This window comes from Balaenoptera physalus (genome assembly GCF_965194825.1).
Source record: "Balaenoptera physalus genome assembly, chromosome: 3".
In the NCBI taxonomy this organism is placed as follows: domain Eukaryota; kingdom Metazoa; phylum Chordata; class Mammalia; order Artiodactyla; family Balaenopteridae; genus Balaenoptera; species Balaenoptera physalus.
The window spans coordinates 45,238,210-45,262,925 of NC_138890.1; the positions used below are offsets into that span (position 1 = coordinate 45,238,210).

The window sequence follows — 24,716 nt, forward strand, 5'->3', positions numbered from 1 at the left end:
TGCCCTTACAGTGTTTTCGATGTCATTTTCCTTGATTCTACGACCTTTTTGTCTCTGCCTGACCTGTCCTTACACATTTCCATTCTTCTGCCACAGAGAAATCATAATGACCTTTCCCCCTTTTACCACCACCTGCCCCTCAGTTTTCTAAATCTTTCTTCTGATTTGTAAAATACATCATTTGCAGCAGGGTGCTTTTTCTCACATCGTCAGGATGATGTTCCTATTCCTTAGCATGTAGTTTTTCCCATAGGCTCCATATTGCCTTATTTCACGCAAAGGGGAAAGACCTAACTGGGTGCGATGCCGCTCTCGGCTGTACACTCTGTCCCCATGGGCACTGACTGAACACCCTTCTCGCATCCATAGCTTCAACTTTCCTTCAGGTGACGGGAAGGTTCTCATCTCTCACACTCTGAACAGAGGAAATTCATGAAGGACAGCTTTTTCCGGTTTGCCTGGTTACTCACGAATCTTGTGTCTTCTCTTGCTTAGACAGCTTTCTACATGGGAACTGCATCTCCCAAAACACAGGATGCATTGGCTTTTTCCTATTTCTGGAGGTTGTTTGTGGGGATGGTAGCCTCTTACTAGTTTGTGTGTAGGTCTATGTATACATGTCTGTGTGTATATATATAGCTGTATGCATATATATATGTATGTGTGTACACATGTATGTGTATGGGTATGCATAAACATGTGTATATGTATATATGTCTATATACATGTGTGTATTTGTGCACATATGTGTGCATTTGTGTCTTATGTACATATGTATGTGTAACTATGTGTGTGTGTATTCCCTGTGGGGTAAGAGAACTGAGGGGCAGACTGACTCAAAAACAGCAACCACAAAGAAAAGAAGAGGAAATGTTCATCATCCCAGTTGCTACTGATATTGGATTTTGCATCCAGGGCACAAATACAGGTCCAAAATTAAAGCATCTCCCAAGAAACTTCTAATGAGGGGAGGAATTCTCTATTTCTGATGACTTAACATACAGTATCTTTAATTGTGTCCTTTAATGCAGTTCCATAAACTTTAAAGGTTCATGAAAATTCCTTCAAGAGTTTGGTGAGAGATTGACTGTCATCCCTAGGTTGGTGATGGAATAATTCCTCATTTTTTGTTTTATCTTAGACATTTTAAGTAGATAGTTAAGAGAAGCTAAGGAAGACGCAGTTTTTAAACCACAAGTCCCTCTTCTACATTTTCCCCTTCCAGATGTTTACAACTCCAAAGATAAAAGCTACCTGAGATATAACTTGGTCCTGTGTGCCTTTGAGACCCTCCATTTTATCAGCATGGACCAGGATGCCCAGAGGGGACGAGTAGTGTACCCAAGGTCCCAAAGCTTGTAACAAAGCCCAGACCATAACTCAAGTGTCCTGACTTTAATAATGATCAGACTCCACATGGTTCTGGAAAGAAAGTGGTAATGATAGCTCTTTAGAAAAAGCTACCAAGTACGTGTGTACTTTTGCTTTACCAATCCTTAGGGAGAAGGAATAGTGACTCTCGCTATTCTTGAAGCACTGTCCTGTCGCTAGCAATAGCCACTTCCCATTTCTTATCCTCTGAAGGGAGCAAAACCCTGACAAAGGTAGGGAGGCTGTCTTCATACCATAGGGGAAAACGACCTTCCTAGAGTCTGTGTACAAGACTAAAAAGGTACTGAACCTCTACAGATCCTTTGAAAGTCAGGCATATTCTGGATTTCTCTTTTTTTCAACTGCTTATGGCTAACTGCAGCCTAGAGACAGACCAAAGGTTTTCCAATTCATGCAACTGCCAGACACTTTTCCTTCCAACTCTAAGCCAGGCACAGCCCCCAAAGCCAATTTTGCAAATTGCCACATTCTTTTGAAATATTCCATGGATTTCATTATGCATTTAAAAAAAATGTAGCCCTGAAGCTAATAATAAGATAGTCACTGAACACATGTTCCTTTTGAATTGGTTCTATAATACCGGTTGTTAATGAACCTTGGAGAAATACAGCAAGGAAGAGCACTTTTCAGATTTGAAATTCACATACACTGACCATCTTGAAGCAAAAGTCACTCTAAAGTCAAGAGGCTCCCCAGGCTTCTGTTGTTATCATTGCAGAAAAATGCAGTAAATTCAGCTCCGTGAGATGCACCTGTGATTAACTTCCAACCATCCCTATCACTTCACTTGGGACGGCCCTCATTTTTATTCTGCTTCCATACCTCTCTGCACAGGCCTTGGGTACTAGGCATGGGACTTGTGACTCATGTCCAAGCCAACGATAATAATCATGCCCTCTGGCCACAGTTACTGGTCCAGAGATGGGCATGTGACACCATTCAGGCCAGTGAGACAGATGGAGAGTTTTGCTGGGTGTTCCTGGGGAAGAGGCTTCTGGGTCTTCTGAAAGAGCTCCAAAATCAATAACCACTCTGTTACAGAAAATGAAGAAAGAAGAGAGAAAAAGGGAGAATTTCACCATCCTCAATGTATATGCAAGACTTTTTAAGGAAATAATGAGGAAACTAATAAGAAAGTTTAATTTCCAGTCAAGTGAGAAGGTATGTTTTTAGGGAATAATTCCTTAAGATTAAAAATGGCTTTCTAAAGACTTCTGCAAAGGGAATAGCTTCTGCGGCAAAAGAATCAGCCTCAGTGTATGGTAAAGTCATCATTCTTCTCAGGAAGAGAAATCCTGGAAATATCAGGAGATTTAAAACATAATAGCTACTCTTTTTGACGTGTCGCTGATCAATGTAATTTGAACTGTCATTCAAATAGACTGAAAAAGCCTAGGTAACTTTATGAAAACTAGTGGGCTTAGGAGAATGTATCAAAATCATTTTTCTAATTTTTCTTTTGGGTTTCCATCAAAACAAAAGCAATGTTATTCTAGTGCACTTTTTTCATTGCATTTTCAAAACATGAAACATGAGTTGCCGAGGTAATCACTGACTTCCATGATAAAAGTCATAAATCAAAGGAAAGAGTAATACTTTCAGAATTATGCGAGTTGATTTAGCATTACCAGGGATGCCTAGAAACATAGATAACCTGAAAGCTGACGTTTAGAGGTCAGCAAAGAAAAGATTACTGTTTGCATGGAAAAGCTATTTATGCAATTAACTGAAATTAATTATGCTTGTATAAATTTTATAAACACATTATTTACAGATCTGGATTTTTGGCTAATTAAGCTTTAATTTAGTTGAGAAAACTAAACCATATAAGTTTTTATGAGAAATCCCTGGTCATCCATTGAAAGGAAAGAGGTAAAATCATAGTTTTTAGGAAACATCTGGAGAAATAAACAATTTAGGAAAGCTGCAAAGACAGAAATTATACTCAATTAACCAAGATGTAAAGCCATAGTTTGAGGTTAGGCTGTCCTTCATTTTCTCAAGAGTACCCCTTAATTAAATGCAAATAATCAGAAATGGCAATTAATAGACTGTTAGCATTCCCTGATTAGATAGTGGAGCCCATTTACAATACTTTAAGGTTGCTGTGGACTCTGCAATAAACCAAATGGAATGTATATTCATAAATTGCTCTCCAATGTGTTCCTTACTGAAAAGTTTTCTATGATGGTGCCATCTCAGAGGCTAGCCAATGGCATTAGCAGCCCTCACGCCATCACCAATATTTCCAGGGCATTTGGACAATCAATCTTCCAGACGACAGGGGTACTGCCTCTGAATAGACCAGCCAAAGGCACAGGGCTTCCAAAAGGGCGAGACTTTTGAACCACTGTGAGTAAGCATCAAATCATACAAATCAGGAACAAGCCATTAAAGGTCAAATGGCCTCTCGTAGATGACATGGGGCAGAGCAGGGGTCCAAGTGCAAGTGTGTTGTTCCTTCGTTGCCTCTCTCAAGGGTGCACCTTCCTACAGTGAATACTGAAGAGTGACTCCCTCTTCCTGCCTCCATAGGGGACTGCCTACTCCGTGCCTTCTCCCCATCAGGGCCTTTGAACTTGCCTCTCCCAATGCCTGGAATCTCCCTCAGCTCTTCATGGCTGTCAGAATCCATTCTTCAGGCTTTTACTAAACTTCACCTCTCCAGAGATGCATATGCTGATCTGTGTCTGAAGCAAGCCATGGCCAATTACAAAGTGTCACATCTCTCTCTTTATTTCCTTCAAAGGACATATCAGAATACATAACTATTTTGTTGATTTAGTAGTTTGCTTCTTTATAGGCTGTCTCATCCTCTGACATGGTTATCGTTTCCTGTGTTTCACACAGTTCTGTTTCAAGCTGAATCAGCAATAATGTGTATAGAAAAAAATACTGGAGTGACTGTAATTCTTGTAGCAATGATGATTTTTCAGCCACACCCACGTTAAATATGCTTTTAAGACTCCATTAGTCATTTCTTTGAAAGTGAGCTTATGACTCGGTGCTGAATTTTAGCAAATGAATCCTCTTCTCCTCTTTGTAAGGTGACTCTCCAAGTGTTCAAGTTGACAATAATAATAGTAAGCATTCATGGGTGTCTACCATGCTCTACTTTCTGGTTAGTACCAATCTTTAACACAACTTCCAAAATCCCATTACTACAAACAAGTAAAGCAAAGCTCAAAGAAGTTAAGCTCCTTTTCCAATAGCACTTGGCTCACCAGTCGCAGAGCTGAGGTTTGAACCCAGGTCTGTCTACTCTGAAGCCTGTAAACCACACCTCCGCCTCCTCTAACATCACTTTATTTTTTTACACATCAGGATCCTTCCAAAGCATCAGTTGGCAGTATGGCTTCAGAACAACTCTGGACAATGAGAGTGTGATGGAAAATGAGCCAAGAAGCTGGGCAGTCTAGCCTGGGAGGATTTGCTCCCACGTAATTAAGTCTACTGATGTGAGGCCTCTGAACCTCTCTAAGCTCAGTAAGTGATTCGTCCAATATGAGAGAAGAGAATCAATAAGGTCCATTAGAAAACACAAAGAGAAGACAATTTCTCAATATATTGTGTAGGAGGCATACCACCAGCTGGGAGTAAGAAGTATTCATCTTAATGTTGGGACACTTAGAAGGTTCTAGAAATCAGAGTAGGGATACTGCAGACCATCAGCTTTCTTCATGTGCCCTTGCTGTTGACTCTTTGAACCATCCCAATAATGCCACAAGCATGGGGACTAGAGGCTCTGAGGAACAGACAGTGACCCCTCAGCCTGCAGAGTATCATGGGAGGGTGTATGGCACAGTTGTTAGGAGTTCTAGGTTCAGTTCTCCTTCGTATCCCAGCTCTGTCATTTACTGAAACCATAGAAAAAGTGACTTGACCACTCTTTTAAGCCTCAGTTCACTCATCTGGGAAAGGGAGATAACTATAGGAACCATCTTCTAGGTTTGTTATAGGGATGAAATAATATGCCCCATATTAGTTGCTCAGTACCATGCCTGGCACAGAATAAGCTCTCAATACAAGTCATCCTACTAATGACAATAATCTATGCAAATCCTGCAGTTAATGTACCTATGAGCGGCCAAATTCTGTCTGCGCCAATGAAAAAAGCAGAAGACTTATTCTAAACAACCTCCCTTTTTCTAATGCAGAAAGTGTTTGTATTAAGTGTGAGGAATTACAGTGTGTATGTATCCTTACAGATGAGGTCCCTAATTCAACCACAATGTAGCCAAATGGTCTTTAAAGAAAGCAACTATCATGATACACCCTTACTTCTTTTCTATTTATGATTTTTCTTCTCTTTTCCTTTTAGCTCATTATTTTTACTTTTTTGAATCTCACAAGTATTACATAAGTATATTCTCCTTGCAAAAGGTCAATAGAAGAAAATGGTAAAGCAAGGGAAAGTTGCCTTCTGCTGGCCTCTCCCATCTGTCTTCCCATCCCACCTCCCCCCACCACCCAACTCCTCTCCCAAAGGAAACTACTGTCATCAGATGTTCTAGGAATCCACATCCGACATTACTGGATTGCCATCATCTCTTTTTCTGTTGTTCACTTTCACTTTTAGCGTTTATACAATCATCTTGTCTTGGAAGCCCCCTCTTTGACTATGCCAAATCACCCCTCTATACGTTCATACAGCATCCACTCAGCATAGTGGCATCTTTACATTTATTTGTTTGATCACGTGATCAAGTCTCCCCCACCAGATGGCAAGCTCTCTGAGGAGGGACCGCATTTACTTTTGTTCACTGCTGTACCTCCAGTACCCAGTACAGTGGTTGGCCCACAGGAAGAAATCAACACACATTTGTTGAGTAAATGACTGTTACTCATTCATTAGGCTGTCACAGATAGTAACTAGACTAACAAGAGGTTGGCAGAGTTGAAGATTTCAAACGGAAACCAGTCACTTAACTGGGATCAGAAAACTATTTTCCAAAAACAACCGCAAAAGTCAGAAGCCCAAGGCTCTCCACCAGTGAATGAACAAGACACAAATTATCGCTGCTCTCGTGGAACCCTCCTTGCCAAGAACGGCAATGCAGGTTTCAATTAAGAATATATAAAATTGCTTATGTGAACCATAAAGCATTCACTTCTAAAATAGCAACCAATTATGTATGGCATGAAACTGGTTTAACCCAATGAGTGACCCACATGATCATTTTCCTCTATCTTTGGATTTTAGGAAGAGTACTTTTTTTTAATCTTGGAGTTAAGAGATTTGTCAGAGAGAGAAAACATGCTTACTTCACATGGTTGATTACAGTCAGTGTATTAATGGTCAAAACTCCCTGCCGTTGGGCAACCCAAATATGATGGCTAGCTAAGGGACGAAAATGTGCCAAGTCTTTTATCACACGTCCATAGACCCTGGCTCAATGACTTGCTTGAGTCTGCAAAAGGCATTTGCTGCTGAGCTCTAATGCTCACTGTTTATTCTTATTTTTTCTAAAATGGGAGGTCAATTGTAGTACTTATTAGGCATGAGACCTTAAACAGATCACTGATCCCCAGCTGCCCCTTCAGTCAAAAGTATAAAATTAAATTACTCCTGCCATATCTTTCCCATGGGGATGCTTGTAGAGAATCACAAAATGCAGTAGATGTGAACCAACTTTCTAAGGTGCCAAGAACGTTTACAAACCTAAGGGATGTTATGAGGATAGAATGAAGTTCTTTTTTCTTTTATTGTGTCTCTCGGTAAGTCGTAGGCACCTAAAAATGCTTCTTGAAATTAAGTGATGATTATGCCCACGTGGTGATGATAATGATTTTATGGATTTTTTAATTGTTAGATTTTGTGGAGGGAACCACACCTCAGGGCTCCATCACAGTGTCTGCTCACATTAGGTTCTTAGTAAGTGGCTATTAAATGACTCAGTGCTCTACACTGTATTGTTTTCCACTGAAAAAGGCTTAAACTGACCCCAAGTTCCACTCACTAACTCCTCCTGTAACAATGAACACAGAGCATCTACTGTTAGCAAATCAATTGTTAGGAGATGCTAAGAAGTGTTCCACTTAATAAAGCTGACCGATAATTAAAAGCTGACTAATATGCGTACTTTTATGTATACTACAAGCATTCCAGTTAGAAGGTTTCTCTATTAAATATAGAAAGGCTATGATCCTACTGAGGATTTTTTTTCCTATTCTTTAAATCCTTATTTATCAAAGCAACTCCTTATTTATTTAGATGATTCACATGTGGCTTAGTAAAGGCAGAAAAGTAATTCAAAAGGCAACCAAACCATGAGTCTTATAACACAGGTGCTGGTTCTGTAGTTAGTGTGACTCCTTAAAGTATTCAAGAAGCTAAAACTGCTTGAAGTAGTCAATGACTGAACCAGTAAGGAAGTAGTTTTAAAACGTCCACTCCTTGTTATTCCTAGCTACACAATGACCATCAGTGCCACTGAAAATTCTGCAAGTAAATACATTACTGGTTATGACACATTTATTTTATTTTTTGACCGTAAACATTTCTGAATAAAGTTACAAGCATAAATTTTCAAGTTCGACATATTTGTACACATGCATGTATCTGTACACGTAGTGTGTCCTTGTATACGTAGTATGTATACAGACATAAAAACTATATACTAACCCTATTAGTTACTAGCTGAAGAAGTTGGGGAGGTTCAGCAAGCTCTGGGCCTTAGTCTTCTCATAGCTAAATGGGAGATAACAGCACCCTGCCTCACAGGGTCACTGTGAGGAAAGAAGAGAGAACTCAGGTAGGCACTCAGCACTGCGCTCAGTACAACGTGTGGTGTGTGCCTGGTCAGCAGCAGTTGTTGGTGTTGGTGGTGTTGGTGGTGGTGTGGCAGATAGTACAGATCTTCCTCAACTTACAACAGGGTCACATTCCGAAAACCTCACCATCTGTTGAAAATATCTTAAGTCGAAAATGCATTTAATACACCTAAGCTACCAAACATCACAGCTTAGCCTCGCCAAACTTAAATGCGCTCAGAACACTTACCTACAGTGGGGCACACTCATCTAACACAAAACCTGTTTTATAATAGAGTATGGAATAGCTCATGTAATTTATTGGATACTGCACTAAAAGTGAAAACAGAATGGGTGCAAGTGCCTATAGGGTGTTCACCCTCGTGATGGCATGGTTGACTGGGAGCTGTAAGCTCTAGGTCACTGTTACCAGACAGGACCATACCACACATCTCTAGCCTAGGAAAGGCTCAAAATTCAAAACTGGATCTACTGCATTCACATCACTCTTGCAACATCATAAACTTGAAAAATCGTAAATCGAACCATCCTAAGTTGGGGACCATCTGTACTTTCCAACGATGGCCAGAACCCTATCTCTGCATTCGTTTCCAGAAGCCACCATACAAATTACCACAAACTGATAGCTTAAAACAAAAGAAATTCATTCTTTCACATTTCTAGATGCCAAAAGTCTGAAATCAAGGTGTCAGCTGGGCTCCACTCCCTCTGGAAGCTCTAGAGGGGACTTCCTTCTCTGGCTTTTCCATCTTCCAGAGGCTGTGGGCATTCCTCATGGCCGCATCACTCCAACCTCTGCCTCTATGGTCATACTGCCTGCTCCTCTTCTGTCTATGTCAAATATTTCTCTGCCTGACTCTTATAAAGATACCTGTCATTGGATTTAGGGTCTGCCTAAATAATCCAGGATGATATCCTCATCTCAAGATCCTTAACCTAGAAAAGGTCAAAGAAGGTAACGTTCACAGGTTCCAGGGATTAAGCTGAAGACTTATCTTTTGGGGGCCACCATTCAACCCACAACAATCTCCCATCCTACAAGCTCCTCTAGAACCTTGCAACTCCCCCATGTAGAGGGGATTCTGTGTGCCTTCCCCCTGAATCTAGACAGGATTTTGTGTCTGCCTTCACTAACAGAGTGATGTAGGAGTGATGTTACCTGACTTCTGAGTCTAGGTCATAACAGCATTAGGCACTTCTACCTCATTTAAGTGGAACATGCATCCTGGAACCCAGCTACCATGAGGACAGGAAGCCCACATTAGTCCACATGGAGAAGCCACGTGTAGGTGTTCTGGCCTGCAGAGGTCACAGTTCACAGACAGCATCGACTGGCCACACATATAAGTCAGCAAGCCTCTAGATGATTCTAGCCTCAGCTGTTGAGTCAACCCCAGCCTTGGAGTCTCCCTAGCTCAGGTGCCAGACATCGTGGGGGCAGAGGGAAGCCATTTCCACCGAGCTCTGCCCCAACTGGAGTCCTGAGCAAAATACATTACTGTTATATTTAGCTGCTAAGTTTTGGGGTGGTTTGCTGCATAGCAATAGATAAGGAGACTAATTACTCATTAAATAATTGAATGGGTTAAGATGAGAAAGTAAAAAAACAGCACATGAGATATACTTCCTGGTATTTAGCATCTTGGATTTTTGTCTAACTAAATACAGTGTGAGCACACATAAATACACACACACTTTTAGAGGAAAAAGCGACTCAGTCTCTCATTCTGAGTCAAAGAGTACAGGAGGATCCCTTAATTAGAAACCATATAAGCTGTAGAAGACCACTTGTAGAGCATCATTTGGTCAACCTGCATATTTTACAGGTTTGAAGAATAAGGTTCAGAAGTGGTCCCTGACCCTCTTCGCTCAATACAGCTCTTCGCCCATCAAAGGTCCACCTTGCTCCTCACTGGGAAGATGAAAAATCTATCACAGCCTCACTACCTACCCAAGTAGAAATACTGAAAAGAGGAGAGGAGGAAGAGAACGGGTATGAGGAAAAAGAACAAAGCTGCTAGAAATGTAGTTATTTGCAGCCACCTGCTCATCAGATTACGAGAACCTTTCTGTTAAATTGAGGGTTTCTTTGGGCCTTGAGGTTTTTAAGGTGGTTTTTCCCACCTTAAGGCTATGGCTCCAGGTCTTAAAAACTGTCCAGGGCATGGAAAGGAAAGGCACAAATTGTTGTATAGAGGGAAATGAAAAACTTCTCTGTCCATGTTGACGTTGCATGCTCTCCAAGACCTATCTAAGAGGTAGGCTTGAGGATTCTAGACCTGTTTTGTAACAAAGACCTTTCTGCAATGGTGGAAATGTTTTCTATCTGCTCTGATGATGATGGTGCCTACTAACCCCATGTAGCTATTGACTGTGTGCGACACAGCTCGTGTGACTCAGGAACTGAATTTTTCATGTGACTTAATTTTAATACCATATTAGACAATCAGTTCTAGACAAAGTATTTACAAAGCCACTCTGAACTTAGAAATTCTAACTAGTGACACAGGCAACCCAACTGACTTGAAACTTCATATTCATGACTGTGTCTCTTTCTACAGTCTAAATAAGGTCCTGTCTGCTATGGAAGGACTGATCCTTAAGTTCACAGTGGTAATATGCCTCTTGGGATTCAGAACTTCTCTCCTGTGATTGCTTAATGCCTCAGCAAGAGTGCAGAAATTCCCAAGATGTGGTCACAACTTCCGACTTCTGAGAGCCATTCAGAGTTCACAGCTGCATGACCAAAAATACCTAAAAATTCCATGTGTGAGCAGCTATGTGTGATGGAAAAAGAAATACTTTCAGGGAGATTTTCTGACATTATTTTTCTCAATTCTAGCATCACACACAAAAAAAAGAATTTGTTTTTTCGGTACCAGTAAGCCTTTATTCATTGTATTTTCCCAAGCAAAAGAAGGGGAAGGGAAAAGGGTCAGCATGTGTGTTACAAAATGATAGCAAATGGGAAAGGAAGTACCTGGCACAGCAAAATCAACCATCAAACACTGCCCAGATGGGGTCGCCAAAGCCCAAGGGGGCTCAGTCTCCTGCAGTTCCGTAATGAGGGGAAGGGATGAGGGAAAGAACAGGTACATGCTTTTCTACCCTCCCTCCTTCCCCATAAATTCAAGATTTCACACAAAGCCTTGGTTTCTAGCAGTAAACATGGAGTTACATTCGTCCATCTCCTATTAAACAATCTTGTGGCCACTTCGACATAAGTTTCTTGCACCTGCATATAAGTTCCTGAGTGACTTGCCTATACATTCATCTTTCCTTTCGTGGTCTCCCAACCCCACTTTCTACATGGAAGGCCCCCTCATTGCTCCTCTCTACCCTAGGATTAGAGATTAAAGTAGGTTTTAATCCATCCAAAGACAGCAGTCTGTTTGGCATGAGTCACATCAAGGTTTTAATCCATCCAAAGACAGCAGTCTGTTTGGCGTGAATCACATCATGGCTCAGGAGACTGGGAACAAGGGATGGAGAGTTCTTAGCTTCTTCAGGATTTTTGCACAACTCATTTAATCACAGACACCCCACAAATTAAACGTATAGGTATATGGACTATTTTGGGGGGGCACAAAGGGGGAAAGGAGAGGGGGTAGGAATCCAGTTTCTAGGACAGAAGATCTTGTTTGAAATAGGAAACAGGGGAAGGGGAACACAAAAGAAAGTGTGGTTCAAGACCTCCCACTTCAAGAAGGGGGGCCCCCAAGCTTATGTTTCAGATCTTTTTGGCTGGTGTAGACCCTTTGTCAAAGATGCTTTGGCTATTTTTCTCAATATAAAAAGAAGTTGGTAAACAATAAAACCTCAAAAGAACACGCAGAAGACCAACACATTATATTTATACAAACTAGGCCACCTAGCAATCACCAAATCAGCTACTTGTGAAGTCCTACGAAGCCCAGACAAATACAATAACTAGAGGGGGGCAGCAATTGGGGGAGACAAGAGCCCAGGATCAGACACACATCACTCAATGCATTCTATTGCATTTACCCCATTACAACACAGTGAGGTAGGTTTGCAGTGATCTCACAGCATGTAAACGACACTCCCTTTTCTCCTTTAGCTACCATGACGCTAATCACTGCTGCAGCAGGGCAGTACACTGGCTCTGGGAACCACAAAGAAGCCATCGCTGATGGTCTCTCTGGAAGCCAAGGAGGAAAAGCCCAGAATTGTTAAAGATTAAAGATCTTGTCCTTGCTTCATATATCCATCCCTGGGCAGCTCAAGATGGGTACAGAGGCATCGTTCTTAAAACCTGTCCTTACCAACTCACAGTTTTTACAAAAACATACACAATATACCCTGTTGTGTATGGTAGGCCTAGCCCAATCCAGTGAAGGATGGATCTGGTATGTAAAGTGAGTCCTGTGCCCTGGGATTAGAGGTCTGGAACAGGAATCCTTTATCACACATACAGATGACCTCTGCCTAATCTTGGCTTCCCCTCTCTGCACCTTTTACCAGCCCAGCCTCTCCTAACCTCCCTGTAACACCTTTTCCTGTTCAGACCAATTTCCAATCTTTCAGTAGAAGGAGACCAAGTCATGAGGCAATCCAGTTAAAACCTAGTCTCCCATGAAACACTGAAGATGGAGGGGTTTCAAGAGGACGCTATGGCAGAAAAGCCAGCTCTAGTTGGCAAAAATGAGGAGTTCAATAGGCTATACGCTCCAAATAGTTGTTCTCTCTGGAGATACAGCAACAGAAAGTATTCCTGCTGTGCAGACCCGGAGCTGCTGCCGACTTATCCCTGAGATTGCGCACATACCTGAGAACACGGTGCAGGAATGAGGGCACTCATTAAATTAGATTAAAATACACAAAAATATAAAACCAGAATAATTATATTATGAAAAAAAAAGTTAAATGCACAAGATACGTCATTCACACACAGCTAGTGCACTTGGCATCCTGGAGAAAGTGGGACCCAAGGTACAGTCATCCAAGGGAGCAAACAAATAAAATTGCATTGGCCCAGAACGGGGTGGGAGTGAGCAGCAGGTCTGCAACCGTTCCCTGCAACCGTTCTTCTGTCTATCGTGACAACCCACTGCTTGGGACAGTGGTCAGCGCTCTATCCCAGGAGGGGGTTATGAGGAGACAAGATGCGGACAACCCTGCCTTACGCCTGAGAGATTTCCTCCCACAGCAGGTAGTGGCTTGCGGGTTGGGTCCATCAATCTGGTCTCATGCTTAATCTTTTCACTCTGGCATGGGAAATAGTATTCCATATCCTTCTTTAAGAGTAAAACAACGTCCCTATCCAGGCCACTTTCAAAAGCTGGAGACTCTGGGGGTGGAGACTCAGATAAAGCATGCAGGAAGGGTTACTCCCCAAAGCCCTCACATGCATTTGGATAGAGCATGATTGGGGTTTCTTTGCCTCACCCCTTCCCCCCACCAAGAGGGAAGAGGGGGTGACGCTGTAGATCCCGGCCTGAGATATATGGCAGTGCCAGCTGCCCCCTACCACACTGTCCCCCCTTTTCTCCACTCTGCCGATTGACGCCTGTTCCTCAAAGCTTTCTGATCACGAACGGATAGCCCCCACCCACTGTGGCTCAGTTCTGGGCCTCTGGGAGCATGGCAGGGCCATGGATCTCTTCTTCCTCCTCCGGAAAGTAGGCTGGCTTTCCCTGGGAGCTGGGAGCTTGCTGGGCCTTCAGTGGACACGAGGCTACCATATGGTTGATGCTCTGGCAGAAGTGGCACTTCTTGGGCTGGGGTGGCCGTTTGCATTCCTTGGCATGATGGTCTAGACCTCCACAGTTGTAGCACCCGTCTCCCTTTGATCTGCGTTTCTGCATGTTCTTCCCTTTGGGCCGCCTCTCACTCCCAATGCAGGACACCCCGCCAGGGCCGGTGACGCGGATAGATTCCAGGCCCTTGGCCGACTTCTTAAACGTGAACTCCACGGCTTCACCCTCCTTCAGGCTCCGGAAGCCCTCCATGTGCAGCTTACTCTGGTGCACAAAGACATCCACCGGGGGGGGGGGGGGGTCGAGTGCGACCCCGGCGCGGGCTGTCACGGGCATGAAGCCGAATCCCACGCGCACGTTGAACCACGTACAGATGCCGGCTCCGCGCAGCAGCTGCGGCTCCTCGGCCGCCCGCGCCGCGTCCTCCTGCGCCTCAGCGCCAACACCTGCAAACTGCTGGTCTGACACAGAGCTCATGGCAGTCGGCTGAGCCCGAGCGGCCCCGGGCCCCTGGTCGGCCGGCTGCTGGCCCCAGAGAAGTCCAGAGGCAAAGGGCAAAAAATGAATTTTGAGTGTACGAAAAGGATAGTAAGTGGGAACGGTCATGAATATTATCCAAATAGGCTAACGTTGCATAGTGATTTATTTATAATTTGCACTCAAGTTTCCCAGTGTGACCTCTCAAGAGCGTCTACAATTTGCATCCTGTTGAACTCGACTAGTGTCAGCCCCCCACTCTCCTCCTTCCCCACTCTGTCCTTTCTCTCCAGCGGCCGGGCTCTCAACACCAGAACCACAGTGTCTGAGGCTTCCCATCAGAGTTTCACACCCATGCTTCTAGGCTACAGTCACCACTCAGAAGGCTTTCTCCACCCTTTAAGACTCAACCCAAGGAGTCTTCCAGGGCCTTTTAGCTTTAGCTAATTTCTTCTTTCACAGTCCCTTAAAAGATTTGTCATTTGGGGGAACGTATTGTTTTTTCTTCCTAGTAAATTATGATCTATTAAAGTAGAGGATTATATAAATAATTATATAATATAGATTATTATAGTCTTTAATGACCAGACAAACCAGTGTACTGCACAGTGTGCTTAAGAAATACCAATTGAATTGCAGCAAATGTGCCCAATAAATTGTACAAATTTGTAACAAGCTTGGTTCATGGCATTTTGCAGCAATTACAAGGACCAAAATCATCGTTGAGGATTTGCATTCTTGAAAAAGGTATAAAACACAGCAAGCTTCAAACGAAAACAGGACATGACAGAGCTGTATCCCAGGACTATTCATGGAACAGAGTGGATTTCTGTCCTTTGTTTTTCTGCATTACAGTGTTCATGCCGCCTTAAAAAATAACATTTTTGGCCATTTTTCAGCTTGATGAATTTGAGCTAATGGATGAAAAAGTGACTGTCAGAGAGAGAGCACTGAGAGATGGAAGGAAGCACAGTGTTCTCAATATGAAAAGCCTTTCCGAGGTCCCAAGTGACGCTGGCGTCTGAGCTGAAGCAAATGCTACTCACACACACAATATATTCATTAACAGTGTTAAGTGAAAAGTATAACTGAAGCCAATAATATCATTTTCTCCTATTTGCTGAGCAAATCTGTATATTAACTAGGATGATGTCTCCTGCTTCTCTTCTATTTCACACTCCTGACTCATGTAATTAAAATATAGCAGGCAGTTGATACACAGGAAGGAGTGTCTGTATTAAAAATACCTTTTCATAATCAAATTTAAGCACTCATCTTATTTATGATCTGTCTACCTTAATAAATCAACTAATACTTCATTTTAAAAGCCATATAAAGCTCTATTAACCCATCTTTATACACTTTAATTTAAAGTGATGGGCTATTCATAATTTTTTTCCCATTCATTTATTCAATAAATATTCTAAATATCTACTACATGCTAAGCAACATATTTAAAGCTGTGGATATAAAAATGAATAGTTTAAGGTTATAGTCGCTATAGGGGAAACAGACAGGAAAATAAAATAGCGCCGTACTGCACGTTCCCCCGCTGCAGGACACCAGGTGCAGCAAATACAAAAGAGGGAGTCTTCACCTTAACCTGGGAGGACTTCTGACAAAACATAAGAAATAACAGAAAAGCTTAAAAAGGGCAATGTTTATCGAAGATCAAGTGCAGGTGTGATTTTCAAGTGAATTTCTGACCTAGCGGGAGGGAAGTTCTGGCCTGACCGTTCAACAAGCAGGACTCTTGACTCCATGACTTCGCCCACTCAGGTCACAGCTGATAAGGCATCTCATGTGACATATAAGCAAGTACAATGTGGTGTGCACTATCTGCTGAGCCAGTGCAGTTCCCTCTCTGGGATTTCAACTGGGTAACAACAACAGACTGGGGCAGGTAGAGGTGGGAGCTGAAGGGGAAAGTCATTACAGAGAAAAGGTCAAAGGCACATGCATGTTGAAGATGCAAGGAAGCAGGAAACCTGAATAAACACAGGAGGTAACTGGTAGCACCACAAAGGTAGAGGGATCATGGTGTGCCAACAGAAACAAATGTTCCAGGGCAAGACCAAGGCCACGTGGTCCAGGAAAGCCAGAAGGTGGGCATCCCCAGAGCTGCCTTTGGTTCCTGCCAGTGGGGCTGTGAGGTCCACTCGTGCATCCAGGAGACCCCCTTTCCTGTTCCCTCTGCATGTGTATCCTCACTCCCCTCTACTTGAGTTAGTTTGACTGGGTAACGGTGCCTCGAGCCTTCTCCAAACAGATGATGTATTAGCGTTCTGAGTTACGGAACACACAGCCCATTCTCCCTGGCTTTTACTGTTTTACAATGTGTCCAATTTACAAATATTAGAATGCCTTCCTCTGACCCTCAGTGGATCTTTATCTTACTTTAGGGTAAATAAATCATGTTTTAGACATTGCACTGAACAAATTCAATTTGTCTTCGTGAAAAATAGCACTTGGAAAATGGGCAACGTGGTGTACTGATTAAGCGCGTGGGCTCAAGAGCCAGCCTCCCTGCGACCCTATCCCAGCTTCATCACTCACTAACGGCATGACCTTGGACAAGCTACTGCACTTCGTGGAGCCTCCTATTCCCCATCTGTAAAATATGGGTAACAGTGGTACCTACCTCATAGGGTTTTTATGGGGATTATACAGGAAAATTTAAAAATTCTGTACAAGTTTTTATTAAACAAGTGGATATTCATTTCTTAAATAATCACAAATAAAGTGGTGTGAATTTTGTAATTTTGATGAATGGCAAGAGAAAGAGAAGTTAGGGGATCTATTAAACACAGGTACAGCTAGCTATAATTTATCAAGGACCTATCATGTGCCCAGCACTGACCAGGTACTTGACATCCATCATCTCATGAATGTGGTCTGCACAAAACTGTCAAATGTGTTTGACAATTCACAAACACATATTGAAAGCCGACTGCATACCAGGCACTGGGTCATGCCTACAAAGATGAATAGAACGTAATCCCTGCTCTTGAGAAGTTCCCGGCATGGCTGGAGTGCTGAAGCTGGGGCAGGCAACCTCGCGTCTACTTTGGTTCAATCATCTGCAAAATGAGGATGTGTGAGGAAGTGACTCCTTAGGTTCCTACTTCATCTAATGATGAATAACTTCACACTCACTGGACTAAGAGATCATGCCACCTACTGAAAATCCCCAAGCCTTTTAAGTTTTTCCACTCAGTAACCACTTGTGCTAAATGACAGTGTAGACGATCAGTACTGCAGTATCTGGGGAGGTCTTTGAGGCCAAGTTATTTGGATTGGGCTGCTGGAATGCTCTGTCAGAAGCATCAGCCCTCTAGAGAGTGAGATCTCACATGGTCAAGGCGAAGTTCAAAAGACAAAATTGTAGTGTTCAAACAGGAAGATACCTTGCAGTCTGCAAGGACACCTGCTTCAATGCATTCATTTCTTTACTGAGCCCCAGAGGGAAAAGGTGATGTAGTTCATGGCCCACCAGGTGTCCAGTTCCTTGACACCTGTGCTAGGGCTTTCTGCACTGCCCCACGATATGTCACACAGATGAATAAACCAGGCTCCACACTCAGACTGCTTGGATTCAAATTTCTACTCTGCCACTTTTTAGCTGTGTGATCCCAAATCCAGTTATTAGGCCTCTCTCCTCCCTGTGAAGTTGGTATCATAATAGTACCTAACCACATAAGGATTAAGTTAGGTAATACTTATAAGTTGCTATGGCATAGAGTCTGGTGCAAAACGAGCCTTCAGTAAATGATGATGATGATGGTGATAGTGATGATGACGATGATAATGGCAAACACTAACATAAGGCACTTACTGTGTGCCAAGCTCCACTTCTAAGCACTTTACACGCGTCACCTCATTTATTCTTCATAACAATCCTATGAACAGGTAGGTATTACTATTACTCCCAGTATATTGCAGCACAGAGAGTTTGTGAAATTTGCCAACGTAAGTAGCAGAACCAAGAGCATGCGTCCAGAGTCTGAGCCCCTAACCACTGCCATGTGGTATGGGGTCTCGGATGACTTTCTGTTGCCGGCACGGACTCTTCCTATGGGTGAGTGGCTGCTATACGTACACGCTTAACGTGCATTAACTCATGGAGTCTACACACCAACCTGTGCCACAGATAGTATTATTAAGTTTATATTAAATGTTTACATAAACATAACAAGGGGCTAAAACAAAAGGTGAAGGCAGTGAAGGGAGAGGGTCATCGGCTGCAGTGCAAAGAGAACTGAGTTAAGGACTGAACAGCCAGAACTACTGCAAACTACTCCAGGCAGGAAATGTCAGTGGATGTCTCGGCTGGGGGAGGGAAATGTGTGATCGGAGGACACGGCGTGGGTAACAAAGACGATGAACCATTCTGGCAGCTTCAGAGTTTTGTTGAAAAGCCAGGTCATCGTAGCAGTTATCAGGAGCAGGTAAAGCGTGGTGGAAAGGGATGGGCTTTGAAGTCAAGCACCCGTTCTTCTACTTACTGTGTCTTCTAGGAAGTCACTCAACTTCTCTGAACCTTGGGTTTTATTTTACTAAAATGGAGATTATAATACCTAATTTGTAGAGTTGTTTGGAAAATTAAAAGAGAGATTTTTTAACTGCCAAGCACAATGACTGGCACAGAACACACTTAATAAATTCTAGTCCTCTTGTAAAGTACAGTGTGTGATAAACTAGGTTAACCTACAGGTGTTTATAACAGAGGTAAACCAAACACTCCTCCAAGTAGGGAAAAATAATAAAGAGTAGGAGAGAATAATGCTGTCCTGATTAATAATGAACACCAGAATAATCTGCTAAAAGCAGAGGAGAGGAAATTCATTTTTCTTCTGATTTACATTTGGGACAAAGAAAACTTGGTTGGACGTTTTTCCAGATTGCTATAATGTAAGGACTCTTCCAGCATATACCCCTGGGGATGGCAGAAAATGCAAGTCTGACAGAAAAGAAAATTCTGGATGTCCAATCTTGGATAAATTGCCAAGTCCTCAGAAACACTTTCAGATGACATCACTGTCTTGGTTTGTCATTACTCAGAGGGTTTGATTACAGTGTGAGCGTTTCCAAATGCCAAATTATCAAACATTCCAGGTGTACAAAATAATCACCGTTTCCTATTGATAATCCTTGCATAAAGTGCTTAACTGTTATCACATTGATTTCCTATGTTCGTTCACCCCACCATCACCAATGTAACATTGGTTAATACCGCATTCTTTCTCAAGATCTTCACTGTCAGTAAATTATTGTTTGTGGAAAAGAATTATAATTCTAAAAGAATGTGTATTATACTGTAATTGATAGAGAATATGCTTTTAACGTACAGGGAAAGACCAATTTTCTGACACTTCAGCTCTATCTGCTTAAAAGCATTACTGCTATAAAGCACCAATTATGGCTAACCATGGCATTATTCTCACTTTAGTAAGTAGTTGGTTTCGTAAAGCTTTAAGAACTCTCAACTATGGCAATCAATTTAGTTAACTACAGGAAATGGCCTATTTCATATAGATTATTACCTTAACATCATATTGCTCCCCAAGGTCGCATACATTCAGAGTGAACTGTCACTCAATATACATTTACATAGACCTCTCACTATTAAGCCTGCCAGATAAAGCAAACTCGAGAAGCCATATTTATATAATATCACGGTTATCAGGGTTTGAGTTCATATTCTCCACCACATCCACCCTCAAATCTTTCAGGTTCTATAAATTAACTTTACCCCAAACTAGCTAAAAATAATAAAAATAGCCCCAAACAGGGAATTAGGGGGATTCGCGAGTCCCAGCTAAGTTCCAGTGGGAAGGTAATGAATTCTATCCTGTTTTATTTTGGTCCTACCATCCAACCATCTCACCAGCCAGAACCCGGGGGTATTCCAGAATGTCTTCCAATCCCTCAACTCTTACATCCAAGCAGTAGTTGAGGTGTGTTGCTTCCATCTTTTAAATGTCTTTTGAATCTCTACTCTCCATTCTACTGCCCTAACTACAGTCTTCTCCTATTTTATATTACAATACAGAAGGTTTTCTACTTTAAAGCTTTTGAAATGCAAAATAAAAACATCACAGAACATGCATATCGACAAAGGACAACTATGGTCCCTTGGATTTAAGACCGAACAAGACTCAGGACACCTTTCAGAGCCCCAAACTCTGAGAAACTTTCTCCATTATATTGCATCCTCACTTGGGCAAGGATCTAGACTACAAATCTGATCACATCTTTCTCTCTCTGCTGCTTAAAATACTTGTCTGAAGTCTGCTTGTCTATAAAGTAAGTCCAAGTTCAAAAAGTGTTTACCTACTCTGATTCAGAAGTAGGAGCTAATGTGCTCCAATATTCTAGAACATATTATCTTAGACCCCTACAATCCCATGGAAACTGACCTGTATCATCTTCCAAACTTAATATTGCAATACAGAAGCTTAGTTTCCTAGCGTTTACTGCAAGTATTAAAAGGTGAGCCATTCTCCATCATTCAAAAGCCTACAAATAATAAATGCTGGAGAGGGTGTGGAGAAAAAGGAAACCCTCCTATACTGTTGGTGGGAATGTAAGTTGGTACAGACACTATGGAGAACAGTATGGAGGTCCAGCAAAAAATTAAAAATAGGGTCACCATAAGATCCAGCAATCCCACTCCTGGGCATATATCCAGACAAAACTATAATTCAAAAAGATACGTGTGCCCCTATGTTCATAGCAGCACTATTTAAAATAGCTAAGACATGGAAACAACCTAAATGTCCACTAACAGATGAATGGATAAATAAGATGCACATATATACAATGGAATACTACCAAACCTTACAAAAGAATGAAAGAATGTCATTTGCAGCAACATGGACGGACCTAGAGATTATAATACTAAGTGAAGTCAGAAAGAGAAAGACAAATACCATATATTATCACTTATATGTGGAATTTAAAATATGATGGAAATGAACCTATCTATGAAACAGAAAAAGACTCACAGACATAGAGAACAGAATTGTGGTTGTCAAGGGGAAGGGAGTCGGGGACGGATGGATTGGGAGTTTGGAGTTAGCAGATGCAAACTAGTATATACAGAATGTATATAGAATGGATACAAAACAAGGTCCTACTGTATAGCATAGGGAACTATATTCATATCCTGTGATAAACCACAATGGAAAAGAATGGAAAAGAGAACATATATATGTATAACTGAATCTCTTTGCTCTACTGCAGAAATTAACACAACATTGTAAATCAACCATACTTCAATAAAAAAAATGAGCCATTCTGATGCATTGTTTCTAACCATGGTTTACAGAATCCTCAAGAGTCAAGTACCAATAGCTCCTCCCACGAGTGAAGAATGGAGGCCCACGGAAAAGAGATGCAGCCCTTGCTATGCTCAAAGTTCACTCTGCCTGGGAAACACACATAAAAAGTATTATCTGGAGTGATCAGTATAATAATAAATACATAAATGGGGCTACAGAAGCATGAAGGAGGGGTTGTACCAGGCACAAAAGATGGAGAAAAGCAGCCCAAGAAGGAGAAATGGCCTGAATAAAGGCAGGAAAGTTTATCTATGCACAGGGTGTTAAGGATAAAAATAAACTTTATAATTCAGGAAAGGCATATATTTGGATTTTCTATTCTATTTTGAATTTTCACATGAAAACCTTACTCTTAATTGTGTTATAGTCACGTTTCCTTATCAAACAGGAGTTCTTTTTATTGCCAATGTAATTACTTACTTCTGCCATCACAAGAGGAAAGGCAAGTGTTTTCAGGGCAGCAGATTACTGCCCACTATGCCATCACTAATAAGAGAAATTATAATATTTATACTGTTATAATCTCCAGGAAAGCTCTAGAGAAAAACCTCAGAATAACTCCAGAAATCATTTTGCCAGGATTTTCTTTTCATTTGAACTTCAACAAGTAAATGTCCAATCTGTAGAGTGGTCCTAAGTGCAAGAAATTCTTCAAAGCAGCATAAACACAAATTCTTTTTAAAAAAATGTAACATGGCTACACTCTCGTTTCCATTCTACGCAAGCAGTAGGAAAGAGAACTGCCATCCTGAAAATTGAGGAACTGCTCCATTAACCATAGTAATGAGCTACCAGGTGTAAACAGACAGTGATAATTCCAAAGACTAATTTTACTCTGATGTTTCAACCCCTAGCTCACAAAAACTTTCTTAATCACTACTAAAATTTGGGAAAACTTACTACTTTGGACTCTATCCCATCTTTCTCCTTGGATTATTTACTCAAAGTACTCATAAGCTACAGATTACAGAAACACAGTTATCAAAATAGAAGGAAAGCATACATGATGGATCATAAAGGAAGGAAAATGCCTCAAAAGTGGATTACCAGCCTCTGAAGAATTGAGATCTAAAAGAAGTCAATCCCCACATGTAATCTGAACAGCAATGTTTTTTCACCAAGATACCAGCTTGCAGGTTATTTTGAATCCTATTGCCATCACTTTCCACATTTCTTTCCCATGCTTTCCCTTCCCCCAAGGAAAGCAAAAGAAAACCATGTGGTTTTACTTACAATCGTGAAGTTCATGACTTTGAGAATCCAGATGGTCATGGCCAAGTTCACCAGTATTAAAATCATCAGGAGTAGGACAAAGAAATACAGGCATCTTTTCCGCCAGCCATAAATCCCCACTTTGTATACCTGTGGCCCCTCGGAGCTGGACATGGTGCCCCGGTGGTGGGTGTACTGTTCCTGAGGCATCTGAAATAAACGAGGTGAGAGAGAAGCACTCACATTAAACTGCTCAGAGAGAGAGAGGAAAAAAAAAAAAGAACGGAAAAAAATCAACTGATGAAGAGAAATGGCTGACTGCTGTCTGTATGTTTCCACCCTCCTGACAACTCTAAAAAAATCTGTTTCCCCTGGACAAAAGTGCCTCCTCTGCATGCTTGCATGAGCTCTCCCGTTTCATGCAGACATCTCTCATGATATGTACTGAGACAGCCACATACATATCACAGGAGGAGAGGGACCCATAGGAAGCCAATTTCCAAATGATTCTTAGAATTCCAACATCATTGTGAGGGAGACACTCAAAGTCCTCAGGGTAAAATTTAGAATTCACCTGAGAAAATAAATTAACCCCAGCACTTCTTCATGGTGATATAATACTACTACTTAGGCAACTGATCTGGGGGAGGGGGAAGGTAAAATTATCTCAAATGCAATCATTCTGTACTGCCAATAAGTTAGTGGCAAAAGTAACAAATTTGATCTTCCCTCCATTCCAGAGTTCAAAGGGGTGCTGATGGGCACATAGATTAAGCCTCATTTGACTCAGGGATCTTCAAAAGGTGATAGCCTGTGCTTAAATGCTTCCCTTGACAGAGATCTCACTACCCTTTCAAGTAGTCCTTATGAGTTAGACAATTCTAATTATTATCAACACATTTATTTAATAAACATAAAAGAGGCTCAAAGTCAAGTAAGGCGTGAACATGCCTTCCAGGAGCTTGCAGGCTAATGGGGAGAACAAACTAGTCAAACAGTGATAATAGCGGAGTGAGATAAATTAGAAAAAAATATCTGCCAATATTAAGTAATATTCGAATCCCCTTTAAAGTAAGGAAGCTTTCCCAAACCCCCGCTGTTGACACAAATTATCTTTATACTAGCACTGCTAATTAGGTACCAACACAAATCTAAGTAAACTTATCACTTCTATAAAATTCTCCAACCAAAACAAATTTTAAAATTAAATACAAACAAAGCTGCCGACGCGTATCATTCAAAATGGGAAGTAACTGACTACTGAGAAGAATGATGACTTGCAAAACTGAACAGCGTAACGTGGTACCAAGGGCTTTAGCACAGCATCTTCCGAGCAGAGCATCCCTACTCTGCCATGAGCCATGTGACAACACGGCCTCTACTGCTTTTCTCCAAATGACTGCACGAGCTTTATTTTGGGATTTTTACCTCATTTGGCCCTCACGTAGGCAGACTGCATTCTCTAGCAATAAGGCCTATCTCTGCTTATTTTCATCTTAGTCAATAGCACTTACATTAGTGATACATGGTGCCAAAGTGACCATGGTGACAAACAAAATGTCGGCCCTAAAATCATATTCTTGGTTATGAGGTCACCTTCCAGATGGTTCAGAATATACTTATTGTACGGTTTTTAGATAATCACTAAAATGCACACATAAAAACTAAAAATCCCCCAGAGAACTCATGGCCTTTAGGCATCAGTGGAATTCCATTTGAAAAACCAAGTAAATTCTTACTTAAGGTCAACTCAAATGCTCAGTGAAGATCTACATACATCTACGTCATTCTGAACACT

General features: G+C 41.6%; 1 protein-coding gene, 1 long non-coding RNA gene and 1 pseudogene across 3 annotated transcripts in view; 1 reads left to right on the forward strand and 2 right to left on the reverse strand.

Annotated features, from left to right (window-relative positions):
- Window positions 1-24,716, reverse strand: part of SGCD (sarcoglycan delta) — a 419,219-nt gene that overhangs the window by 374,137 nt on the left and 20,366 nt on the right. Inside the window, exon 2 of the mRNA XM_082453954.1 lies at window positions 22,940-23,128. Coding sequence (XP_082310080.1) covers window positions 22,940-23,128 — 189 coding nt within the window. The remainder of the gene's footprint in view (window positions 1-22,939; window positions 23,129-24,716) is intronic.
- The window catches only part of LOC309656965, a 423,741-nt gene that overhangs the window by 38,516 nt on the left and 360,509 nt on the right, over window positions 1-24,716 (forward strand). The window lies entirely within an intron of this gene.
- LOC309656949 (protein lin-28 homolog A pseudogene) lies at window positions 13,202-17,731 on the reverse strand (annotated as a pseudogene). The gene has a single exon. The product of its transcript is annotated as a protein lin-28 homolog A pseudogene (transcript).